The sequence below is a fragment of the Hemicordylus capensis genome, chromosome 4 (genome assembly GCF_027244095.1).
Source record: "Hemicordylus capensis ecotype Gifberg chromosome 4, rHemCap1.1.pri, whole genome shotgun sequence".
Taxonomy (NCBI): domain Eukaryota; kingdom Metazoa; phylum Chordata; class Lepidosauria; order Squamata; family Cordylidae; genus Hemicordylus; species Hemicordylus capensis.
Window position 1 is genome coordinate 83,680,155 of NC_069660.1, and position 20,362 is coordinate 83,700,516.

Consider the following 20,362-nt stretch of genomic DNA (forward strand, 5'->3'; position numbering starts at 1 on the left):
GGAAGAGCGGGATATAAAATGTAATAGTAATAATAATTTGGAGACAGATCATCCTGGAGAGAATCTATGTGGTCGCTAAGAGTTAACACCGACTTGATGGAACTTAATCAATCAATCAAAAACTGCTTAGAGACTTTGGTAGTATAAAAATACATTAAATAAAAATAAACATTATCAAATATAGTTCTTGAGGCTATATGATTCCCTTGTGCAGCACAGAAGTACACAGCTCCTAAAATTACTAAAATTACTAAAAAACTAAAATTACACAGCAAAAATCCTCATAATGAGGATGACAGCTACATGTTGAGCTGGGTCTCACGATCAGTGAGACCCGGTTTTGGAGTGTGCGCGGGAAGGAAGCCCTGGGCAGCCAGATTGGCCACCCACATGATTGCTGGCTCTGTGATGGAGCCGGTGGGGGCTGGGGAACTTGGGGGCCACGTGGCCTCCGGAAGCTCCAGTATGCCCTGTGCGAGCACACAAGGCATACTGGAGAGACCCCCGGAGCCGGGAGGCAGCTTTTCGCCTCCCCTCCAAGGATCTACTTGTGAGTAGTCATGGCATGGCTACTCATGATTGGAAAGCTCGGGTTTGCAGAGCACTTGCTCTGCAAACCCGCACTTTGGGGAGGGCTAAAAAAGTGGGCTTTGCAGAGCACTTGCTCTGCAAACCCGCACTTTGGGGAGGGCTAAAAAAGTGGGCTAGCCGCTTGTAAGCCACCGGCGGTAGTTTACACAATCAGCCAAAATCGGGCTAGGCTCTCCTAGCCTGATTTTGGTTGATCATGAGAATAACCCCACTGTGTAGGAATGGGGTATAAGGCTACTGGTGCAGGATCAGGACTAGCATTAGTGTAGCACTAAGAATACATTTTAAATATGTTTTGTTCTTTTCTGCCTGGTATTGAAAAGCCCTAAGAAAAGGCCAGTCAGGTTAATCTAGAGGGATTTCTCAGTGTGGACAAAGTGTGGAAAATATTTTACAACAGTGACACTGCTTGTGGCTATTCTTTATTATTACATGCAGCCTATGCAGAGTTAGGTACACCTAAACCTATTAAAATAAAAGGCGCCTAATTCTGCATAGGAACAGGCACCTATTTCTGATCATAGGATCAACAATATGGGTCACCCCCAGTAAATAGCAGGTCAAGGAAGATGTCAAATATGTGATGGCAATTAATTGTGTGTGAGGGGATGAAGGTATGGAACTGATCAAACCTGGATGATGATTGCATCTCATTTCAATCCATACACAAGTCCTTTGACCTTCTAGTCTCTCTACAGAACACCAGTTGCTTGGGAGACATAAGACATTTTTTTTAATTTTAATGTGTTATTAATGTGTTTTTATCTATTATGATTTTATTGGTTTATGAATTTTAAGTGTGTTATATTTTGTCTTTAATTCTGTACACCGCCTACAGAGTTTTATGCTAGGCGGTATATAAATTCAATAAATAAATAATAAATAAACAATAATAAATAATTACACATGCCACAAAGAGAGAAATACAGGGTAAATGGTTAAAAAATAACACCACCCTGCTTTTTGTAGCAATCATGAAATGTGGATGAAATTTAGAGTTTATAGGAAGAATGATGTCCACTCTGCGCAGGATATATTCCACTGCATATCAGGTGAGAGTGGGTCCATGCGATCTTCTGATATAGGCAAAGGAGGAAGAACGGGATGGGATCATTAGCAGTAATTCTTTCTCAGGGTGAATGCTACCCTCTCCTGGGTGTTTTTCAGATTACATGCTGCAACATACAGCGTATCCTCTAAGTCACAGTTTCTCAACCACCGGTCCCTGGACCGCTGCCGGTCCCCGAAGGGTTGAGTGCCAGTCCCTGACTGGGAGTCAACTCCCCCCCACAAACAACTGCAATCAAGGCCCTCACTTCCTCAATTTTGCACATGGCACAGAAGAGGGAGGAGTATCATGGAGGCACGGGACCCTGCTTCCGCCTTGTGTGCAAGCACAGCGGCAGCAGCTCTTGGACCCAGGTGACCTTCCAAGTGCAGTCCGGTGCACCATTGCCTCGCCCACCCTGAACAGTGCCTCATCTCCCCAGCGAGGAAGATGAGCCATCCATCACTACAACGCCCCGCATGCCCTGCCATCTCAGAATTGCCCCCTTCCCTTTAACACCAGGTACCCACCGCTCTTCTTCATGTTTTCTTTCACCATAAAAGAACCCATTCCCAGCGCCTGCCACGCAACTGTTTGTAAGGAGTTTTGGAGGAGCTGCGTGAGTTTCATTAGGTCCGCCTCACAAAGTGCACAATTAAGAGCAGGATCCAGATCAAGCCAAGTGATCATGACCAAGCAGCATTGACACAAATGAGAGATGACTACATTAATTTCAGTGGGTGGTCCTGACTAACGTGGTCTGGATCCGGCCCTGCGACTACACAACTCTGGCTAAAACTCTACCTCCATCAAGAGAGGGTTAAACTGTAGACTTCGGGCTCTACTGACAACTTGCCCAGCTCTCCTCTCCTCACCTTCTTTTTGCTTTGCATGATGTCCAGCCTGATGAAGAGTTTGGGGGAATTCAAAAGCTTGCTTGTATGTTGGTTTCGTAGTTTTTGAATTTTTCTAATGGCTCAACATCCCCTCTCCATTGAGTAATCACAAGCACCCCCACCCCGCACATACTGAAGACATACTGGAGACATATTTGTTCACCCAGGCTTTTAGATTCAGGGGTTCTCAACCTTGGGTCCCCAGATTTGGTGGACTTCAACTCCCATAATCCCCAGCCATAATGGCCAAATGCCATTGTGGTTGGGGGTTATGGGAGTTGAAGTCCACCAAATCTGGGGACCCAAGGTTGAGAACCCCTAATATTCCATGTTTGCAAAAGATTCCAAATTTAATGATTTTAATGCTTATATTATTTTAATTGTAAACTGCCCAGAGATGCAAGTTTTGGGCAGTATAGAAGTCTGATAGATAGATAGATAGATAGATAGATAGATAGATAGATAGACTTACACTTGAAACCCCTTTACTAACTGCTGGTCTGGGAAACTGCGCATGAAGAATGTAGTGGTCCTTGAAACTCTGCACGAGGAATTTAGCGGTCCTTGACTACAAAAAGGTTGAGAAACACTGCTCTAATGCCCCTCCAGATTGCCTGTGTTTCCTCATCAGTTTTACTGCGTTGTCAGCAGGGTACTGTTCATATTTCCCATGCCTTGATTCAAATTTTAATGATGCGTTTTTGCCCTATAAATGCGCTGCAGGAAATTGGCTGCATTTTTCTGTTGTAGGGAGCCTTTCCCCGCATTTTATGTGTTGTAGCATTTTGCAATATGGACAGTTCTTGCTTCCTCTACAGCAGGGAGAGAAACAGGCAGGGGGAAATCTTGGCTTTTCCCTCCTTTCCTCCCGACAGATCCCAAACCACACGCCACCCTCCTCCTCCGCTTGCTTCCAACATAACTTGAGCTTGTCAACACAGGAGGAGCAGGGAGAGCAGCTGAGCAGATTTCTGAATCCAACCCTTTCTTGTGCACTTTTTACTGAAGAGGAAGCCCATTGAACTATTTACTTCTGTGCAATCCCACTTGCCAGGGGTGTAACTATAATAGGGCAAGGTGAGACAGTTGTCTGGGGGCCCACTGCCTTGGGGGGCACCCCAGAGGTAAGTCACAGGACTGACTCCCCCAGCCGCACACCCACCTGGGCTTCCTTCAGTTGTATTCATCCTCCGAAATGGATGTGAGTGTTAAGACCTGGAGCTACCAGAACAGCATGTCTTTCTCTAGTACCATTAAATGACTTGCACCGTCCACAATTATTTTAGATAGATATTTTACTATGCTTTTTGTTACCACTATTCAGCCTCATTTAAGATTTCTTTATTACATGAGCAGAGCTTCAGAAGTGGGGGGGGGCAATCTTAAAATCTTGTCTCTGGGCCCACTCCAACCTTGCTACATTCCTGCCACTTGCTTACATAGGAACATAGGAAGCTGCCATATACTGAGTCAGACCATTAATCTATCTAGCTCAGTATTGTCATCACAGACTGGCAGCGCCTTCTCCAAGGTTGCAGGCGGGAATCTCTCTCAGCCCTATCTTGGAGAAGCCAGGGAGGGAACCTGAAACCTTCTGCTCTTCCCAGAGCGGCTCCATCCCCTGAGGGGAATAACTTACAGGGCTCACACTTCTAGTCACCCATTCATACACTGCCCAGAGCCTCTGGATGTGGTGGTTTATAAATGTAATACATAAATAATAAATAATAATAAATATGCAACCAGGGTGGACCCTGCTTAGCTAAGGGGACAAGTCATGCTTGCTACCACAAGACCAGATCTCCTTAAGAGCCTCCCCATCTCTTACAACTTTTAAAAAGGCAGTCAAGACAAATTTGTTCTCCCAGGCTTTTAATTAGATACTGTTTTAATTGTTTGATGATTTTTAATAGTTTTAACATTTTGAATTTTACATTGTTGTGTTTTAACCTTTTTATTCGTTTTTATTGTTTTGCTGTAAACCACCCAGACTTGCATTTTGGGCAGTATACCAATATGTTAAATAAATAATTAATAAATACTGCAAGGCAAAGGGCAGGGAGAGAGAAGAGTCACTTATTTAAAGGGAAGCCCATTGAACTGGTTCATGATTCATTTACTTCTCTGCAACCCCAGAGCCCTCACTGGAGGAGCACTCCCCTCCCCTCTTCCCTCCTATTTCTTTCTTTCTCTGGAGGCACACTACCGCCATCCTCCCTCCACAGGAGAAGACGCGGCAGGAGGGAAGCAGTGAGGGCAAAGGCAGAGTGGAGAAAGGTGCCCCACCATCACTGCAAGGCTCCCTGGCACTAACGAAGCTCTGCCTGGAACACCGACTGAGGGGTGGCGGAGGCTGCTGCTGCTGCTACAGCCACCCCTAGCAGCCTCAGCGGGTGTGCTGAGGGGCTGCTGGCCACCACCACGACAGAAGAGAGCGCCCACCCGGGCGTGCCAGTTCCTCACTTCCCCCCTTCCAGGCTCGCCACAGGGTCCCCTTTCACTCACAACGCCATTGGCCCAAATGGAGCAGGAGGAGGGGCAGATAAATGCATTTCAATGAGAATATGGACATTCCTGCCTGGAAAATATGTTTCAGCAGATGGAAAATATGAATGGCCACCAGCTTACAACAAGGAAGCATTAAACAACCCTTTACTCTCATTTTGAAACCGTTGCACTATCCAGTCACAGTCTGTAACACATTAACCGTTGCAAATCTCGTAGTCTGGAAAATGCCCTGGTGAGCCTGAAAAGAAAGATGTATTTGAGTGGATAGAGTGCCAGAGTCAGGGCTCAGCCAACGCTGGTACTGAGGGTTCATGGCCAATCCTTGAGGTCTGGGTGAAAACCTAGTAAATGACAGCACAACTGCTAAGCTAAGAAGCACTCCAAGTGCTGCTGCCACCGCAAGGTAAGCCTCCTCCAAAAGCTTGTCAGTGATGACCTTCCAGAACTCAGAAGATATTTCATCAGCTGCACTAGCGACCACCATCTTCCTTCCCTAATTATGCAATGCCTCTGTCTCTGACACTGTATCCAGTGATGCCATGGCAGGAGGTGGGGGCATGAACCTGGCACTGTGTGTATTTCTGCTTGCCCGCCCTGTTTGTTTCCATAAACTAGAGAAGACTGTACCTTTCCTATACTGAAGTAGTCAGGAATCTAATAATAAATAGGCCCAAAAAAATTTGTGACTCTTCCAGCTTTACAGAGCTCCTCCTTTCAAGCAGAAGCAAAAAGATTTTTCTGGAAGCTTACTGAGCTTATACACAAACATAGAATGTGTACAATTAAAGCATACTAGCTGGGCCAGGTGCAGAGCGTCTGCACCTCTAGTTCTCCCCCTGCCCGCTGCTTTCTTTGCCTGCCATCTTTCCCGCCTGGCCCGCAAGTCTGTTTGCCGGCGCTGGCGCTTTCCTCTCTCCCTGCCGGTAGCTCGCTCACAAACTCTTGTGAGAGCTGCCATGCATGGGATTAGCGATGGGTACACCTTAGAGAAATATATAGTTACTTACTTCAGGAAGGTAGGTTCATTAGTACTGAGCCATTAACAAATGGAAAGATTGTGAGAGACTACCGGATGAACAGATTGTTTTATGCCAGAACAGCAGTCAGTTTGTTGCAGCAAAAGAAACCATGCAGTGGCATGAACTTTTGTGATTGAGAGCCCACTTCACTGTATGCATGATGTAGTAAACTCAATATGTAGGCAGAAGTACAGAAATGGATTGTTCAGGCTCATATGTACAACCAAATTCCATTAGTGGTAAGAGAATTCCACTTGAAGTGCTTTTTAAGAATTGAATATGAACACATCAGATCAAGTGTTCTCAAATTTTGGCCCCCGGATGTTTTTGGACTACAACTCCGATAATCCCCAACCAGTAGCCAAAGGCCACTGTGGCTGGATATGATGGGAGTTGTAGTTCAACAACAACAACATCTGGGGACCCAAGTTTGAGAATGCTTGCATTAGACAATGGAACCACCAGTGGGCTTGTTAATAACAGTTGGAGGTATTGATTTTCAGGCTTCTGTTCAGTCCATCCAGGTGGAGAGCATTTGGGGGCACTCCACACACTACAAAAATTGCAGTTAGCCATGTTGATTATTTAGATAAAATCCAAGCATCTTTCCATACAGCAATAAAGTGCAGAATATTCAAAACTTTCACACGTACCAGGCATGAACTTACTCTGTGTACACATGCTGCTGGAAGCTTCTGCACTACTTCCTAGCGACTTCCCTTTTCATTACCACTTTTGTGGTGACTGGGGGAGAGGGTGGTTCTTGTTGGAATGCAAGAGTCATCCACAGGTGGCATTGTGAAAGTCTCTGCTCAGCATGTAGAAAGAATGTAAGACAACACTACAAAGTAATGTGGAAGCTTGTAGCAGAATGCATATAGGGGAAAGACCCCAAGAGAAACAGTAGGGCAACATTTTTCTAAAACCAACCCAAAAGAAACAAAAGTGAGCATGTTTTGAGTTTAAACTCTTCAAGAGGTTGTTCAGCACCCCCCTCAACAAACTAAACCATACCTCCAAAAGCAAGTCAATAATTGGAGCAGAGGAAGATAAAGATGTTGCTGGGTTTGATGGGAAAAGAGCCTCATCTACAAATTCTAATAATCTTTAAGTGGAAAGGGCTATTGTAGCAGATTACCAAGCCTTTCTATCAGAGCAATCCCACATGAGGGGAAGAAAAATACTGAATCATCCCCTCCATGCTTTCAGATCTAAGCCCTTCCCGCTACTTTCTGTATTCCTAGTAGTTTATACGCTGCCACCACACGCAATTATCAAAAGAGTTTAAACCCCTCTCCCGTGGTCTTGGTTGAAATTCCAGGGAAATTCTCCTTCTCTTACTATTGGAAAAGTACAAAAACCTTCCACATGTAAGCTTACATGTGGTGAGAAAACTGGTAGAGTTGCTGAATGTAATGAGGACATGTCTTACACCAGAGATAACCCTTTCCATCCCCCTTTCCCAAGTTAAAAATCCACTCAAAGAGGCTTGTTAAAATTGCAAATAACAAAAAAGAAAAATAAACTTTATTCAAAATACTACAGACAGCTTCCATCTGAGGTCCTCTCAGCTTTTAGTTACAGGTAAAAGAAACAAGTAGTTTCTTTCCTTTCCTTCAGTAGTTGCAAGAATACTTCAAAAAGCACCCCAGATGATATTGGGGCAGCACACTTTAAAAATAGTGTTTACCCAGTTGCAAAGAACATGGATGTAAGAAAACACAAAAGTATCTTTAAAAGTTTACTGATAATCCATCATAGAACAGTATCAGGGATATACAACACACACAAACGAAACATAAGTTTCTGACACAAAATCTGACTAACAAATGTTCTCTAGGCTGAATCCCCTTTTCCTTGCAAACTCACCCAACACCTGATGAGAGTCAAGCTTCCTGCAATCCTGTCTCTCAAGGATCTGCAGAGGTCCTTCCATGAGAAGATTCTCCAGGCTAGCTTTTGACCATGAGGCAGCAAAACATCTTTGCTCCTCACTAAGCCTTCCTCCTCTCTCTCTTTCACCTCCAGCCTAGCTGCTTCTCACAAAGGAACCCTCCTCTTCCTCCTCATGGTCCCCTAGGTCCCAACCACCTGCTGTGCTGATTGGCTGAGGCCTGGAGGTCACCAGCCAGGACTGGGTTTACTTCCAGTTCTCTCTTTAGGGGATAGGAGGGGCTGTTCACTACAGCTATAATCTGTAGTGATCATACACTATATGTAGTGTAAGAAAGAAAATACTGCTGGCATTTATATATTCAAAAGGATAGTTACATTTCTCTGGGTCATGTTCTTCTACCTGCAGAGTTAGACAAACTGCTTCTACTCCAATGGTGCTGGCTAGAGGAAGAGCAGAGGCAGGTTGGGCTCTACAAAAGTAAGACAGATCCAGCAGAAGTTAGTCCTTGGAAGTGTGAACAGTCCAGGCAAGCAACTCATTCTGCTGCACTGACGCTTAAATGGAGGCCTACAGATCTCAAGCCTCTCAAGCTCAATCCCTGCACCTGGCCCTGGTAGTTAGTCCTCCTTCCAAGTAGGCCCCTCCCAGTTGAACTGGTGAGTTGCCAGCCTGGCACTTCTATGCTGCTGCTGAAACTTCAGCTGGGTTTGGCATCAGTGCTTCTTATGGGGTTCTGGTGGAGAGGGAGGTGACTCTCTTTAAGGGGAGTCTGTCGCTGGACCTCCACTCTCTATTTGACTGAGTGTGTCTCTTTGACAGAGGTCTCAGGAGCAGAGCTAGGTCTTGAGGGCTTGATGGATTCAAGGCCTGTGGAACCTGTTTGAGTCTTTCACCACCTGCCTGTGGGCATTACTGGGGGGCTCCTGGGGGTGCAGATCTCTTGGATGTCTCTCCTGGCTTTGCCCAAGTGGTTCGGTCTGTCTGATGTCTGGGTCTCCCTCTGGGGTCTTAGTTCACTGTATTTAAGTCGCAAGGACCTCCTTATCCAAGGAGGCATTGGAAGTAATCCCAACACTCTGAGTATCCATTGGTGCAATCCTGGATCTTTTTCTACAAAGCAGGGATTTATGATAGTATTAAGGATACTATCCTAAATGCACTTATTAGGAAGTAAACTCCAATGAATACAATGGATCTTACACACTACAAACTTTGTTCAAAATTGCATTGTGTGTGTGTGTGTGTGTGTGTGTGTGTGTGTGTGTGTGTTTCTTCTACTGTTGTGAGCAGCCTGGCTGTCACTAACACAACTGTAGCCAATCAGGCTACTTCAGATTCGTTATCCATGAGATCATGTGCATTTGGAAAAGAGAGAGAGAACAAGCATCCCACACAGACTATAATTTAAAGGGCTTTATTGAAACTAGGATTATGTTCAGGCAATTAAGCATGTGGACATGCAAGCAAAATACTTATTCATTGTAATGTAGAGTTCTCAACAATATTTTAAAATAATTCATTCTCACTAAAAACAGTTAACAGCTAAAAGCAATTTCTGCTCTGAGTACAGTGGAGATACATTCCTGTCTAGTCTGGGCTAGTGGCCAAACTTTGTCTTATCTCTACTGCTGTGTAGCAACAATCCAAAACAATTCCCACAGCTCAGCTCTAACAGAAAAGGCATATCTCTTCTACGTTTGCAAGCAGTTTAAGCAATTTACCTCTTCCCCTCTTTAATACAGCTAACGAAGCATAGCAATGTCCCAAATAGCCCAAGGTTGCTCAAACAGAAAGCAGAAAGACATGCATAGTCTCTGAACCAAGAGGCCTAGACAGAGAAAGGTGGGGGAGAAGCAAATGCCCACGCTTGTCATTTCAGTGACTGAGCCGGAAGACTGAGAAGAGTGAGCGAGCTTGAGATTGGATGCTAGTTCTGGCGTATTAATAACGAGCCAAAGGCAGAGGGAAGAGAGGAGGAGGGAATGAAAGGAGAGGAAAAATGGCGATGCGGAGGGCAAACCGAGACAGAATGCTGTTAGGCCAGTTAACAGAGGCTGTGAGCGGCCCTTCTGGGAAGCAGGAAGGACAGAGATTGCATGGAGGGAAAATAAGTTGAGAGGGGTAAGTTAGTCTTGTAGGAAGGCATTGTTGTTGATAATATTACTGGTCAGTGCTGGCTGTATCTTTCACTGGAGGCTGTGGGGGAGGATGTCCAGGAGGCTGCGGGTTGTCCAGGCAGCTTAGGTAAATATCCAGCAATGGCTAGGAAGCATAGGCTGGCTTCCCAGATTGACCCAAGGGCCAAGGATGTGTCTAACACATCCAGCTCCCTGGGGTCTGAGCAGGTCTCCCTTCCCATGCTAGCTCTACATGGCTCTGTTCTTACCTCCTAGGTTTCTCTCTCCTATCTGATTATTTCCACCCCCCCACACCTTTTGTGAGGGAGGTGCAGGTCAGTTTTATAACCTCTCCTCAGCCTCCTTGTCATATCTCAAATCAAAAACAGCCCAATCATTCTGCTAAAGTCTCCAACCTAATGTAAACAATCTTGGTCTCCCATCATTGGCATAGTGGGGTCCAGGCCTGACTTGTTTACAAGTCCAGATGACAACAATCCTGTTTACGCATGGCTTGACTGGTCTGTGGTCAGTTCCCAAAGTTTCATTGGCGCCTTCAATTCCAAGAAATGTTATTTAGATATGGCATGCAAAGAATTGTTATTAGAAAAATAGCATATAAGAAATGTTATCAGGAAATATCCTGTAAAAGCAATCCAGCATTTACTCTGTGAAAGTATGTATTCCAATACAAACATGTACTGATATCTAAAATGTGGTTTTCTAAGACGTTCTAAATATGATTAACATAGCAAGTTTCAAGCTGGTCCACATGACTGACATCAGCATAGAACAATGCATAAGCAACTCCAAGACAGGATGGGGTAAATTTCCCTTCTCGTCAGGCCTTGACTACAGAATAAACAATTCCATTTTGTTACTTTGGTTCAGCAGAACCAAAGTTCAGTCTCTTGCAAACCAGCCATTTTAGACACTGAGCTTTACCTTTTGTAAAACTCTGTGGCTGGTCGCAATCCCAGGGTGCTCACCACTACCGTTCCCATTCAGTGTTAAGGCTATTAAGATCTACAGACTAGGGTTCCCACCCTGCCACACAATCCAGTCCAACCACATCTCCCCACTCCCACCCCTTTGTTTTCTCACTTAACATACAGCCTGATGAATAATTTGATGAACTAAAACAACACCAACACTACCCTATCATTTCTTTTGGATTTTCACATATCACCAAATGTCTACATAGGCGGCTCTGGGATTTTCACTGGGAAGCCACAGCCATGCCCCTTGGCAGGGGCATAACAAGGCTGCAGTGGGCCCAGAGATAAAATTTTAAAATGGGCCCCTCGCTGATACACACACACACTCACTTCACATGTGACTTGCCTCTGGGGGGCCCCTCGAGGTGTGGGGGCCCCCAGGCAGCCACCTCTCCTTGCCTAATGGTAGTTATGCCCCTGCCCCTTGGGATTCCAAAATAAGGAAATCGGAGCATTGGTTTACTTACTGTGAATTCTATCCGGTTGTAATTGGGAGATTGTGGGCTGCCTCAGATGTTGGTACTGTACCTTCACACTGCCTGTCTAGGGAGACTAACCGCATAAAAACAGAAAGACCATTGCTTTTACAAATAAAGCTTACAGTATATTATAGGTCTAGCCTGTGGATGTCAGAGTTGCACCATCCCATTCTTCCAACCTAAAGATAATCACCACTTGTTGGCAAGGGACAGGCTGTTTAGTCTGTCCCTTGTTGTTGGGGGTGGGTGGGTTTCACCCTGTGGGTTGTTTGGCCAGTTAGGGGAGATGAGGCAACTCAGATCAGATTGCCCTAGCTTTTGTTGCTGTAGAGAAAAACCCATCTCAATTCTGGTCCAATTATTTCTTCCTGGAAGATGTGACTCTGGATCCAGGATCCACTCACTCACCGCCAATTGGGGAACAAGGCAGACAGTTCAGGGGATAAGACAGTAGCGTGTAATGTTTGGAATTGTATTCATCATCCAAAAGTTGGTGCATACTGGAAGGAGAGAGAGCTTTCCAATGTAATTAATTATTATTATTATTACATTTATATCCCGCTCTTCCTCCAAGGAGCCCAGAGCGGTGTACTACATACTTGAGTTTCTCTTTCACAACAACCCTGTGAAGTAGGTTAGGCTGAGAGAGAAGTGACTGGCCCAGAGTCACCCAGCAAGTATCATGGCTGAATGGGGATTTGAACTCAGGTCTCCCTGGTCCTAGTCCAGCACACTAACCACTACACCATGCTGGCTCTAATTGTGATTAGAGTAATTGTGTAATTGTGTGAACCTTTTGCTGCAGGACCTTCTTTTGATCGCATCCTTTTAGCTGTTATTCAACTTCCCTTGATTGCAGTGGTGGCGGCTGCTTCTTGCGGTTGGGGGGCAGAGGGATGGGGAGGGAATGGAGCCAGAGGTAACCATAGGTGAGGCTAATAGTAGGCAGATCCAACCTAAATTAAAAAGAATTGAATTACCAGCCCATGGTTTTCTCCATCTGTAAACTTGTTTACTTGTCTCAACCAAAATCTCCATCATTCACAACAGCACTTGGCAGCTGGCTATTTAGTGCTAAATTCATCCCTTGGTTGCCTGTGAATAAAGGAATGCTGCTGTTAGGATTCATGGTGCGTGGGTGTCAGTGTGGAAAGTAGCAATGCCAGCCCCACTCCCCGCTCTCAAGTCCCCATGCCCAGGGGCATTGCTGGGGGAGAGGGGGCCCTTCTCAGCCCTCTCCTCCTCACCCCATGCAGGTCAACTTAGTGGGGCAGTGGGGTGTGGGGGAGGTTTTGAATCTTGAGCGCCTATTTGCAGGTAGAACCTGCTTACTTGTTTCATAGGATAGAAAAGATTGTGCCATTGAATTGGTGTCGATTCCTGGCGACCACAGAGCCATGTGGTTTTCTTGGTAGAATACAGGAGGAGTTTACCATTGCCCCCATAAAGGTAAAGTGTGCCGTCGAGTCAGTGTTGACTCCTGGTGCCCACACAGCCCTGTGGTTGTCTTTCGTAGAAGGTTGCTGGTATGTTTCCCAGACTATGGGAAACACCTATATTGGGCAGCAGTGATATAGGAAGATGCTGAAAGTCATCATTTCATACTGCATGGGAGATAGCAATGGTAAACCCCTCCTGTATTCTACCAAAGACAATCACATGGCTTGTGGTCAACAGGAGTTGACACTGACTCGGATGGCACAACTTTAAGCTATTCTGACTTCTGATCAGTTGGGGCGGGGGAGAAAAGGCACATCCTGATTGGTGCTGAGGCACTGCAATTTGAGTAGTGACTAAGTATGGCAATTACTTCATTGGGGATCCCACTGAAAACCCTAAGAGGGAGGAAATGGCTTTACAAAGGAATTTAGAAAAAAGACCAAGAACCAGTGCCATCTACTGGCAAGCAGTAATGCAAAAGCAACATTCAAACAAGAGACAGAGGGAAAGACAGAGAGGAAGAGATGTTTGGTGAGAGAATGTGGGGCTGGTAAGGAGGGGGAGCGACACCCCCTCTGCCCCAAATGAGGAACCTCCTCTGCTTGGTTGCTATATAAAAGCAAATGAGTTTGCTTTTAATTTTGTTTTTATTGGTTTTATTTCAAAGAGATGGTTCTTACTAAAGTGGGATGTGCAGCGTTTTTTCTTGCACAGAAATACAAAGACAATTTTTATGCAACTTAGAATTATACTTTTCCCTTCCAAAAATGTGATTAGTGAATAAGAGGAGATGGAGCCTGAAAATCCCCTCCTAGATTGACCTCTATGATGCCAATTTTTGTCAGAGGTTTTCCATGAAAGTTTCAGGTTGCATGATTAAATCTTAACATAGAAGGGGACTGTTTTCCTGACACTTGTCCTAAGAATTCTTGTAATGAACTTCAAGAGATTATTCAAAGCAATGAATTCAAAGCAATGAAAGGCCAGCATCAACGGAACAAAAGGAGAAGCATAAAAAGAGAAATGAAAACAAGAAATCTCAAGGTAACCATCAGTGGGAATATTGGGAGATAAGCTTCCAATGTGTCAAAATGTTGTGAGAGAGCCACCTTCCCACACATATACACCATTTGATGCTTCAGGGATGGAGCCATTTTTGCTTTCAAAGAAACAATGTGGTCCCAGATTCATAAGACACTCAAGTTTGTTTCCCTCAAACTACTTTTGGAAGACCCCCGCTCCCCAAATGCAGTAAGAGAGGTCCCACATTCATAGGCTTGAGCACTCCACTTTGTACCCTTTGAATTGCTTTCCGTAGCAAAAATAGCACAGAGATTACAGGTTAACAGACCCCAGGTTGTTCCCTTTGATGAACTACTTATGGAGCTCCCAAGGAAAGGGGATTCGCCGATCCCAGCACCTCTCGATAATCTGCTTTTTGTAGCCATTAAAAAGTGCAGAGATCCCAGATGCAGGCACTAGCTTTTCCCTTTCACAAGCTGCTTTTGCAGCCCCTCTAAAAAGCAAAGGACTCTCAATTTCACGGACCCCCAAAGCCCCATTTTATTTCCTTGAATTGCCTTTTACAGCCACAAGAAGAGAATGTAAAGAGGCTCCAGATTCAGCCTCCAGCAAGTCTGGTTTAGGTGCCTGGTTGTGGATCACTTGATTTTTAACCATGTTTTCTTTGCTGACCAGATTCAGCCTTTCACCTTCCTTTTTAATGAACTGCTTTTGGGGCGGGCGGGCGGGCGGGCGGAGGGACAAAATAACAAAGGTTCCAGATGCACAACCCCACCCCATCCTCCGCTCCTTTAAAAATACATCTTGTGGCCAACAGCACGTAAAGAGACCACAGGATTATCCATCCCAGCCTGTATCCTAACAAACTGTCACCCGAGCAACCAGCCAGCTCGCTCCCAAACATCTCACTCTAGCGACTGCGAGCGAAACATATCATCACTGCGTGCACGTGGTTGCTTGAGTCTCGCATTCACGAGACATCCGGGTTCTCCTGAGCAGATTCTTGTCCTCCCTTGTAGCGTCACGGCGGCGCGGGAAGGCAACGCCGGAATTACGCCACGGCTGAGTGGGAGGAGCGGGCAAGAGCCTGTCGGGATTGGAAGAGTTGCCGGTGAGTCTTGTTTTACTGCCGCTCTTCCCTTAAGTCCCGTTAGGGCCGTGTGGGAAGAAGTCCGCGCTGTCTCTGGGTAGGAAGACCAAGCACTAGCCGCCCCCAGTGACTGACAGCGCGAGGCTCCATCGCTCTCCCTCCTAGCACCCTTTCTCTTGCTCAGCCTTAACTTCGAGTCTCCTGTGGTGGTTAGGGAGAAGTTAAGGGGGAGACCATATTACTTAAATATGGCCTCTCACTGTCGTTTCCTGTGAAGCATCTTGGACTGAGCCCCAGGAGGCAGCTCTTCAGGGTCAGGAGCTCTTGCCCTCTTGCTTTGGGTTTGCGTGGAATCTGCACCAACACTTTGGGTCCCAGCTAATTGATTGATTAAATGCCGTCAAGTCGGTGTTGACTCTTAGCGACCACATAGATAAATTCTCTCCCGGATGATCGGTCTTCAACTTATTACACAGATCTACATCTCATTTTTTGTTTCTTCTGCTTCAGAGATCCAGGTTTTCAAAGAATGTGGGGTGGTTGTTGGCAAGGACTGGCAGGAGGGAGTGGCAAGGAGTTTGGACGTCGGGGGACTTGTAGCCGAGGGGTAGGGGAGGAGCAGGCAGAGAAAAGTGGCAGGGCTCTACAACGCCTTCTTTGGACTACTTGAAAACTTTGCAGCCTTGAAAGCCTACTTGAAGCCCTCTAGATGAGGGGTGGTCCACCTCAGACTTGCTAACTGTTGTTGGACTAAACACCCACCATCCTAAGGGTGATGAGAGTGGTAGTCCATCAACAGCTGGAGGGTCTCAGGTTGCTGTCCCCCGCCCCCAGTCTAGATGCAAAACTTTCAGTAGAGATTACCGGTGTTGACAACTGTTACCTTGTGTTGCTTCAATAAACAGAGATTTCTCAGGTTGCAAGATACCGGATTTTACAATCAGGTGGCAAACCTGTGAATGTACAGAGTGCACACACTCCTTGTCATTGGTCCCCTTGGTATTGATTGTTCATGTATCTGCTGAGACCATTTTAGTTGTGTTGTGTTTTTTGTAAACTAAGTAGATGGGATGGAGCTCAGAGGTAGAGCATCTGCTTTGCATGCAGAAGGTCCCAGGTTCAAACCATGGCATCCCCCAGGTAGGGCTGGGAAAGAGTCTTGCCCGGAACCTTGGAGAGCCACTGCCAGTCAGTGTAGATGGACCAATGGTCTGACTCAGTATAAGGCAGCTTTCTATGTCACATGGAGAAGAAAACAAATTCTAGATTAGAATACAAAATTATTGCTACACAAAGAGTCTGTGAAGCTCTCTAGAGGGAGTTAAGAAAAGTAGTTAATGTTGTAGAGTCTTGTCTGGTTTAGGTGCCTGGTTGTGGATCACTTGATTTTTAACCATGTTTTCTTTGCTGACCAGGCAACAAGATGACCACAGGAGCAGATGTCCGGGATATTTTGGAACTGGGGGGCACAGAGCCCGAGAACATAGGAACTATTAATAAGAAAGACATCATCAATTCTGATAAGGTACCATTTGAGGGTGGTTAAATGTGCTGAATGAATCCTCAAGGCAGTGAATTTCACTTTTGTCAGCCACAACAGCCAGACAACTTCTGCTATCCTGCCTCGCCTCCACTCCAAATAGAGCACAAGGATGGTGATTATATTCCTGTAACTTTTCACTTAGTTCTTGATAAAAACTTCTGCGGAATATACTTTAACAAAAATACTGCTTTTCTTTCCCCCCAAACACTATTTAACCAGAGATGGTGGACTTTAAGTAGGGATTAAAGTCTGGACTACAAGGACACACCCTGAGCGTCAGGAAGGAAAGTTGTTCAATGTTTAAAAAATCAGAATATCTAAAAGCAGCAATATCTTTTTGTATTTTGGGCAATACTTTTCTAAAAACTGATTTTGATTCTTTCACAAGATGTTTACTTCCGTGAAGCAGACCCTCTAATGAAAATATTTTACAGTACTTGTAATAAGTACCTTCTGTTTCAGAAAAAATCCAAGAAGTCCTCAGAGACCCTGACATTTAAGAGACCAGAAGGAATGCACCGTGAGGTCTATGCACTGCTGTACTCTGATAAAAAGTAAGAGTGTTATCACAACTTTTGTACTGACCAGTGGGTACTTTCCTTTGATGAGTCTTTCATCTTCTAGGCTTTAGGCATGTAAAAGTCTTGATAAATCAGTTCTTGAAGGCTGATTTCCTGCATTTCAGGGCAGTTTCCTTACCTGTGGCTCCTTATAGATTGAACTGCAGGGACTGGCTGAAATATAAATATATGAAATACTTACTTATCAAACATACTTTACTGCTTAAGAACATGGAATGTATTACGTATAACTTACCTAGCAGATAAAATTGTATGGTTATTTGTTTCAAACAGCAGTCTGCTTTGCTATGTGGCAAATCTCTTTTAAAACTGAAGTGAGTTTTAAAAGCAGTTTGTGATAATTGTGATCTGCCATTCTAAGGGGAAAACAAAACAAAACAAAATGTTTCTGGTATGCACAAGACCTTGGGTGCCTGAAGTAGGTCTTTGGATCCTAGCCAGTATGTAGACCTTGGCAATATTTTGCAAAATACTTTTTAAAAACAACAACCCGAATTAAAAAACAAAACACCTATTTGTTTTCAAGAAAAAGCTGATAAAATAAGTCCCTCCAATGTGGTTAAAGAGTAGAATTAAATTTGGCTGTTTGGTTCAGTGCTATGACAATTCTGTCTTCAATAGTGTATCTTGTGTCACAGTGACTGTAAGCAAAATTAGCCTCTGTTTTACTTATATCTTGTTCCATCCCTGTAATCAGTATATGCTTCAAAACACTAGCATATCTCAAGTTTTTCTTTAATCTGGATCAGTGTCTGATTCTGAACTATCATTTTTAGCTCTGTGAATTTTTATATGCTGGTTTGCTTCTTTCTTTTGTTTCTTGCCTGTTCCGATGTTACTTTGTATGTGTGTGTAGTAGGCAGTGGTTCTGAAATGCTTGATATTCAGGGGCATGCACATCCATATGCACATTCTTTACAACTTGCTTCCTAGCATTTATTAAAGTCAAGATGTGTGAAAGTAAAGTCATGCTTTTTGTTTTTTTTTAAAAATGCTGATCATCTAATTATTTTCTGGCATCCAAAAACATTTGGATGTTAAGATCTAGATGGAGCAGGCCACTGTAGAAAATATTTAATGCCAAAACTAATCCAGGGTCTGATTAAGCTAGCCTACTGGGCCAGATGTATAAACAATTTAGATCGCAATCACCTAAGCATTGTGATTGGACTGGACTGTTAGTAAGGAAAAGCAGGACTGCAAGGCACAGTAGGCAACTGTGCTCTTTGCAAAGTCAGACTGATGGCATGATAGCATTTGCAATCAATTTCAATGTAATGATTGTTGTCTGTCACAGGATACTCCTGAAGTTTAGAAAAATAATTTGAAAAATATTAGGCCCTATGGCAGGAGTGGGCAAACTTGGCTCTCCAGCTGTTGTTGAACTAAAACTCCCTTCATCTGGGTGGGATGAAGGGAGTCATCCGGTTCGACGCCCAGGTGTGTGTGTGTCTTCCTTTAAGGGCGGGGGAGGGTGCACTTATCCCTCCTGCCGCTTTCCCCCTGCTGGCGCTCCATTTTTAGGAAACTTCTTGGGGCGGCAGTGTACCTCCCTGCTGCCCCTTCCGCCATTCCTGGTCGGAAGTGGCCAGAAACAGCGACTGCGCGTGAGCCCGCCGCACACGGATACACGCACGTCACGCATGTGATGTGTGTGACATTGTGTGCATCTGTGTGACTGCACAGCGCGCACACAGTGGGCACACGTGCAGTCGCTGCTTCCAGCTGGGAACGGGGGAAGGGGTGGCAGGAAGGTATGCTGCCGCCCCAAGAAGTTGAAAAGCGGCGTGAGGGGTAAGTGCATCCTCCCCCGCCCTTAAAAGAAGACCCCACCCCCGGCATCGAACCGTTGAGCTGGCGCCTGTGCAAACCGGTTCAGAGGCCTTTTGAATGGCCTTCGAACCGGTTCGTGCATACCACTAGCAAACAATTTTCAAAACAAGCAATTGGCATTGTCAACGATATGATAGGGTAGGACCTTCCAGATATGATAGGGTTAAAGATATGATAGGGTAGGATCTTCCAGTGACTTCTCTAATTTTACTTTTAGGGTATATAGATGAGGTGGTTAATATACAAGATACAAAACTTCCTTTTAACTGCAAGAATTGGCCAAATGGAAATTGGATAACTTTTCCAGATATGATTGGTTTAGAAAAGTGTGGAATACTTTATCTGTGAAATAAATAAAGCTAGCTCATAGAGAATGAAAAGAGTAATTTGTTTAGAGATAAATGGTTACCATTTCTAAATTAGTGGGATAGTAAGATATGATCTCTCTTTTCTGTGGTATTAATAGGATTACATGAGGCTTGTTTTGTACTGTCAATGTGGATTGTATGTATCTATTTTGTTGTAACATTGTAATGTTAAAATGGAAAAAGAAAAATGTTAGTCCTTACTGCAAATTCTTGTGTGGATTTTTGAAGGAAGATCCGAGATCAAGGGCAATTGGAATTCTGTGTGTGCGTGCTGTTTCCCAGGTTCTGTGATGCCCTCTTTCATCCAGATTGTTGTTTTTTCTGTTATATCAATGGTGGTTTGTTCTTAGTATGTGGGTGGGAGACAAATGGAAGCTTTACAAAATGGTTCACTTCAGACATAACAATCATAATTTGAATATTTGATCTTTGATTGTAAATAAAGATATGTATGTAACCATGATTTGGCCTTCACGCTGAATATGTGAATTGAGTCTCATGCAGACTATAGATTTGTGTCTTGCTTCTTTGTCAGGGACGCACCTCCTCTGCTGCCAAGTGACACGACACAGGGCTACCGTACAGTCAAGGCAAAGCTGGGCTCCAAGAAAGTGCGGCCTTGGAAATGGATGCCTTTCACCAACCCTGCTAGGAAGGATGGGGCTATGTTCTACCACTGGAGGAGGGCAGCAGAAGAGGGCAAGGATTACCCCTTTGCCAGATTCAACAAAGTATGGAAGTTTGGAGCAGGGCTTGTAGTGTATGTGTGAGTTGGGAGTAGCTGGGAAAACCTGCATCAGAGTCTATCAAAGTACTGTCTCCAAATACCCTCTTTCTGCTACTCACTCACTACTGCTCATTGTCATATCAACTTTGCAGCTATGTGTGATTCTGAAACTACAGGAAGTTATACCCTGCTGTATTTCCTTAG

The 20,362-nt window shown here is 44.6% G+C and overlaps 1 protein-coding gene across 3 annotated transcripts in view; it reads left to right on the plus strand.

Moving 5' to 3' along the window:
* The first annotated feature begins 15,006 nt into the window (after positions 1–15,006).
* DMAP1 (DNA methyltransferase 1 associated protein 1) overlaps positions 15,007–20,362 on the plus strand; it is a 48,278-nt gene continuing 42,922 nt past the window's right edge. Inside the window, exons 1-4 of one of the 3 annotated variants that reach the window (XM_053247093.1) lie at positions 15,007–15,127; positions 16,522–16,631; positions 17,112–17,203; positions 19,967–20,162. In XM_053247093.1, the coding sequence (XP_053103068.1) occupies positions 16,530–16,631; positions 17,112–17,203; positions 19,967–20,162 (390 nt within the window). In that variant the 5' untranslated portion in view covers positions 15,007–15,127; positions 16,522–16,529. The other 2 variants (XM_053247094.1, XM_053247095.1) reach the window with 2 other exon arrangements.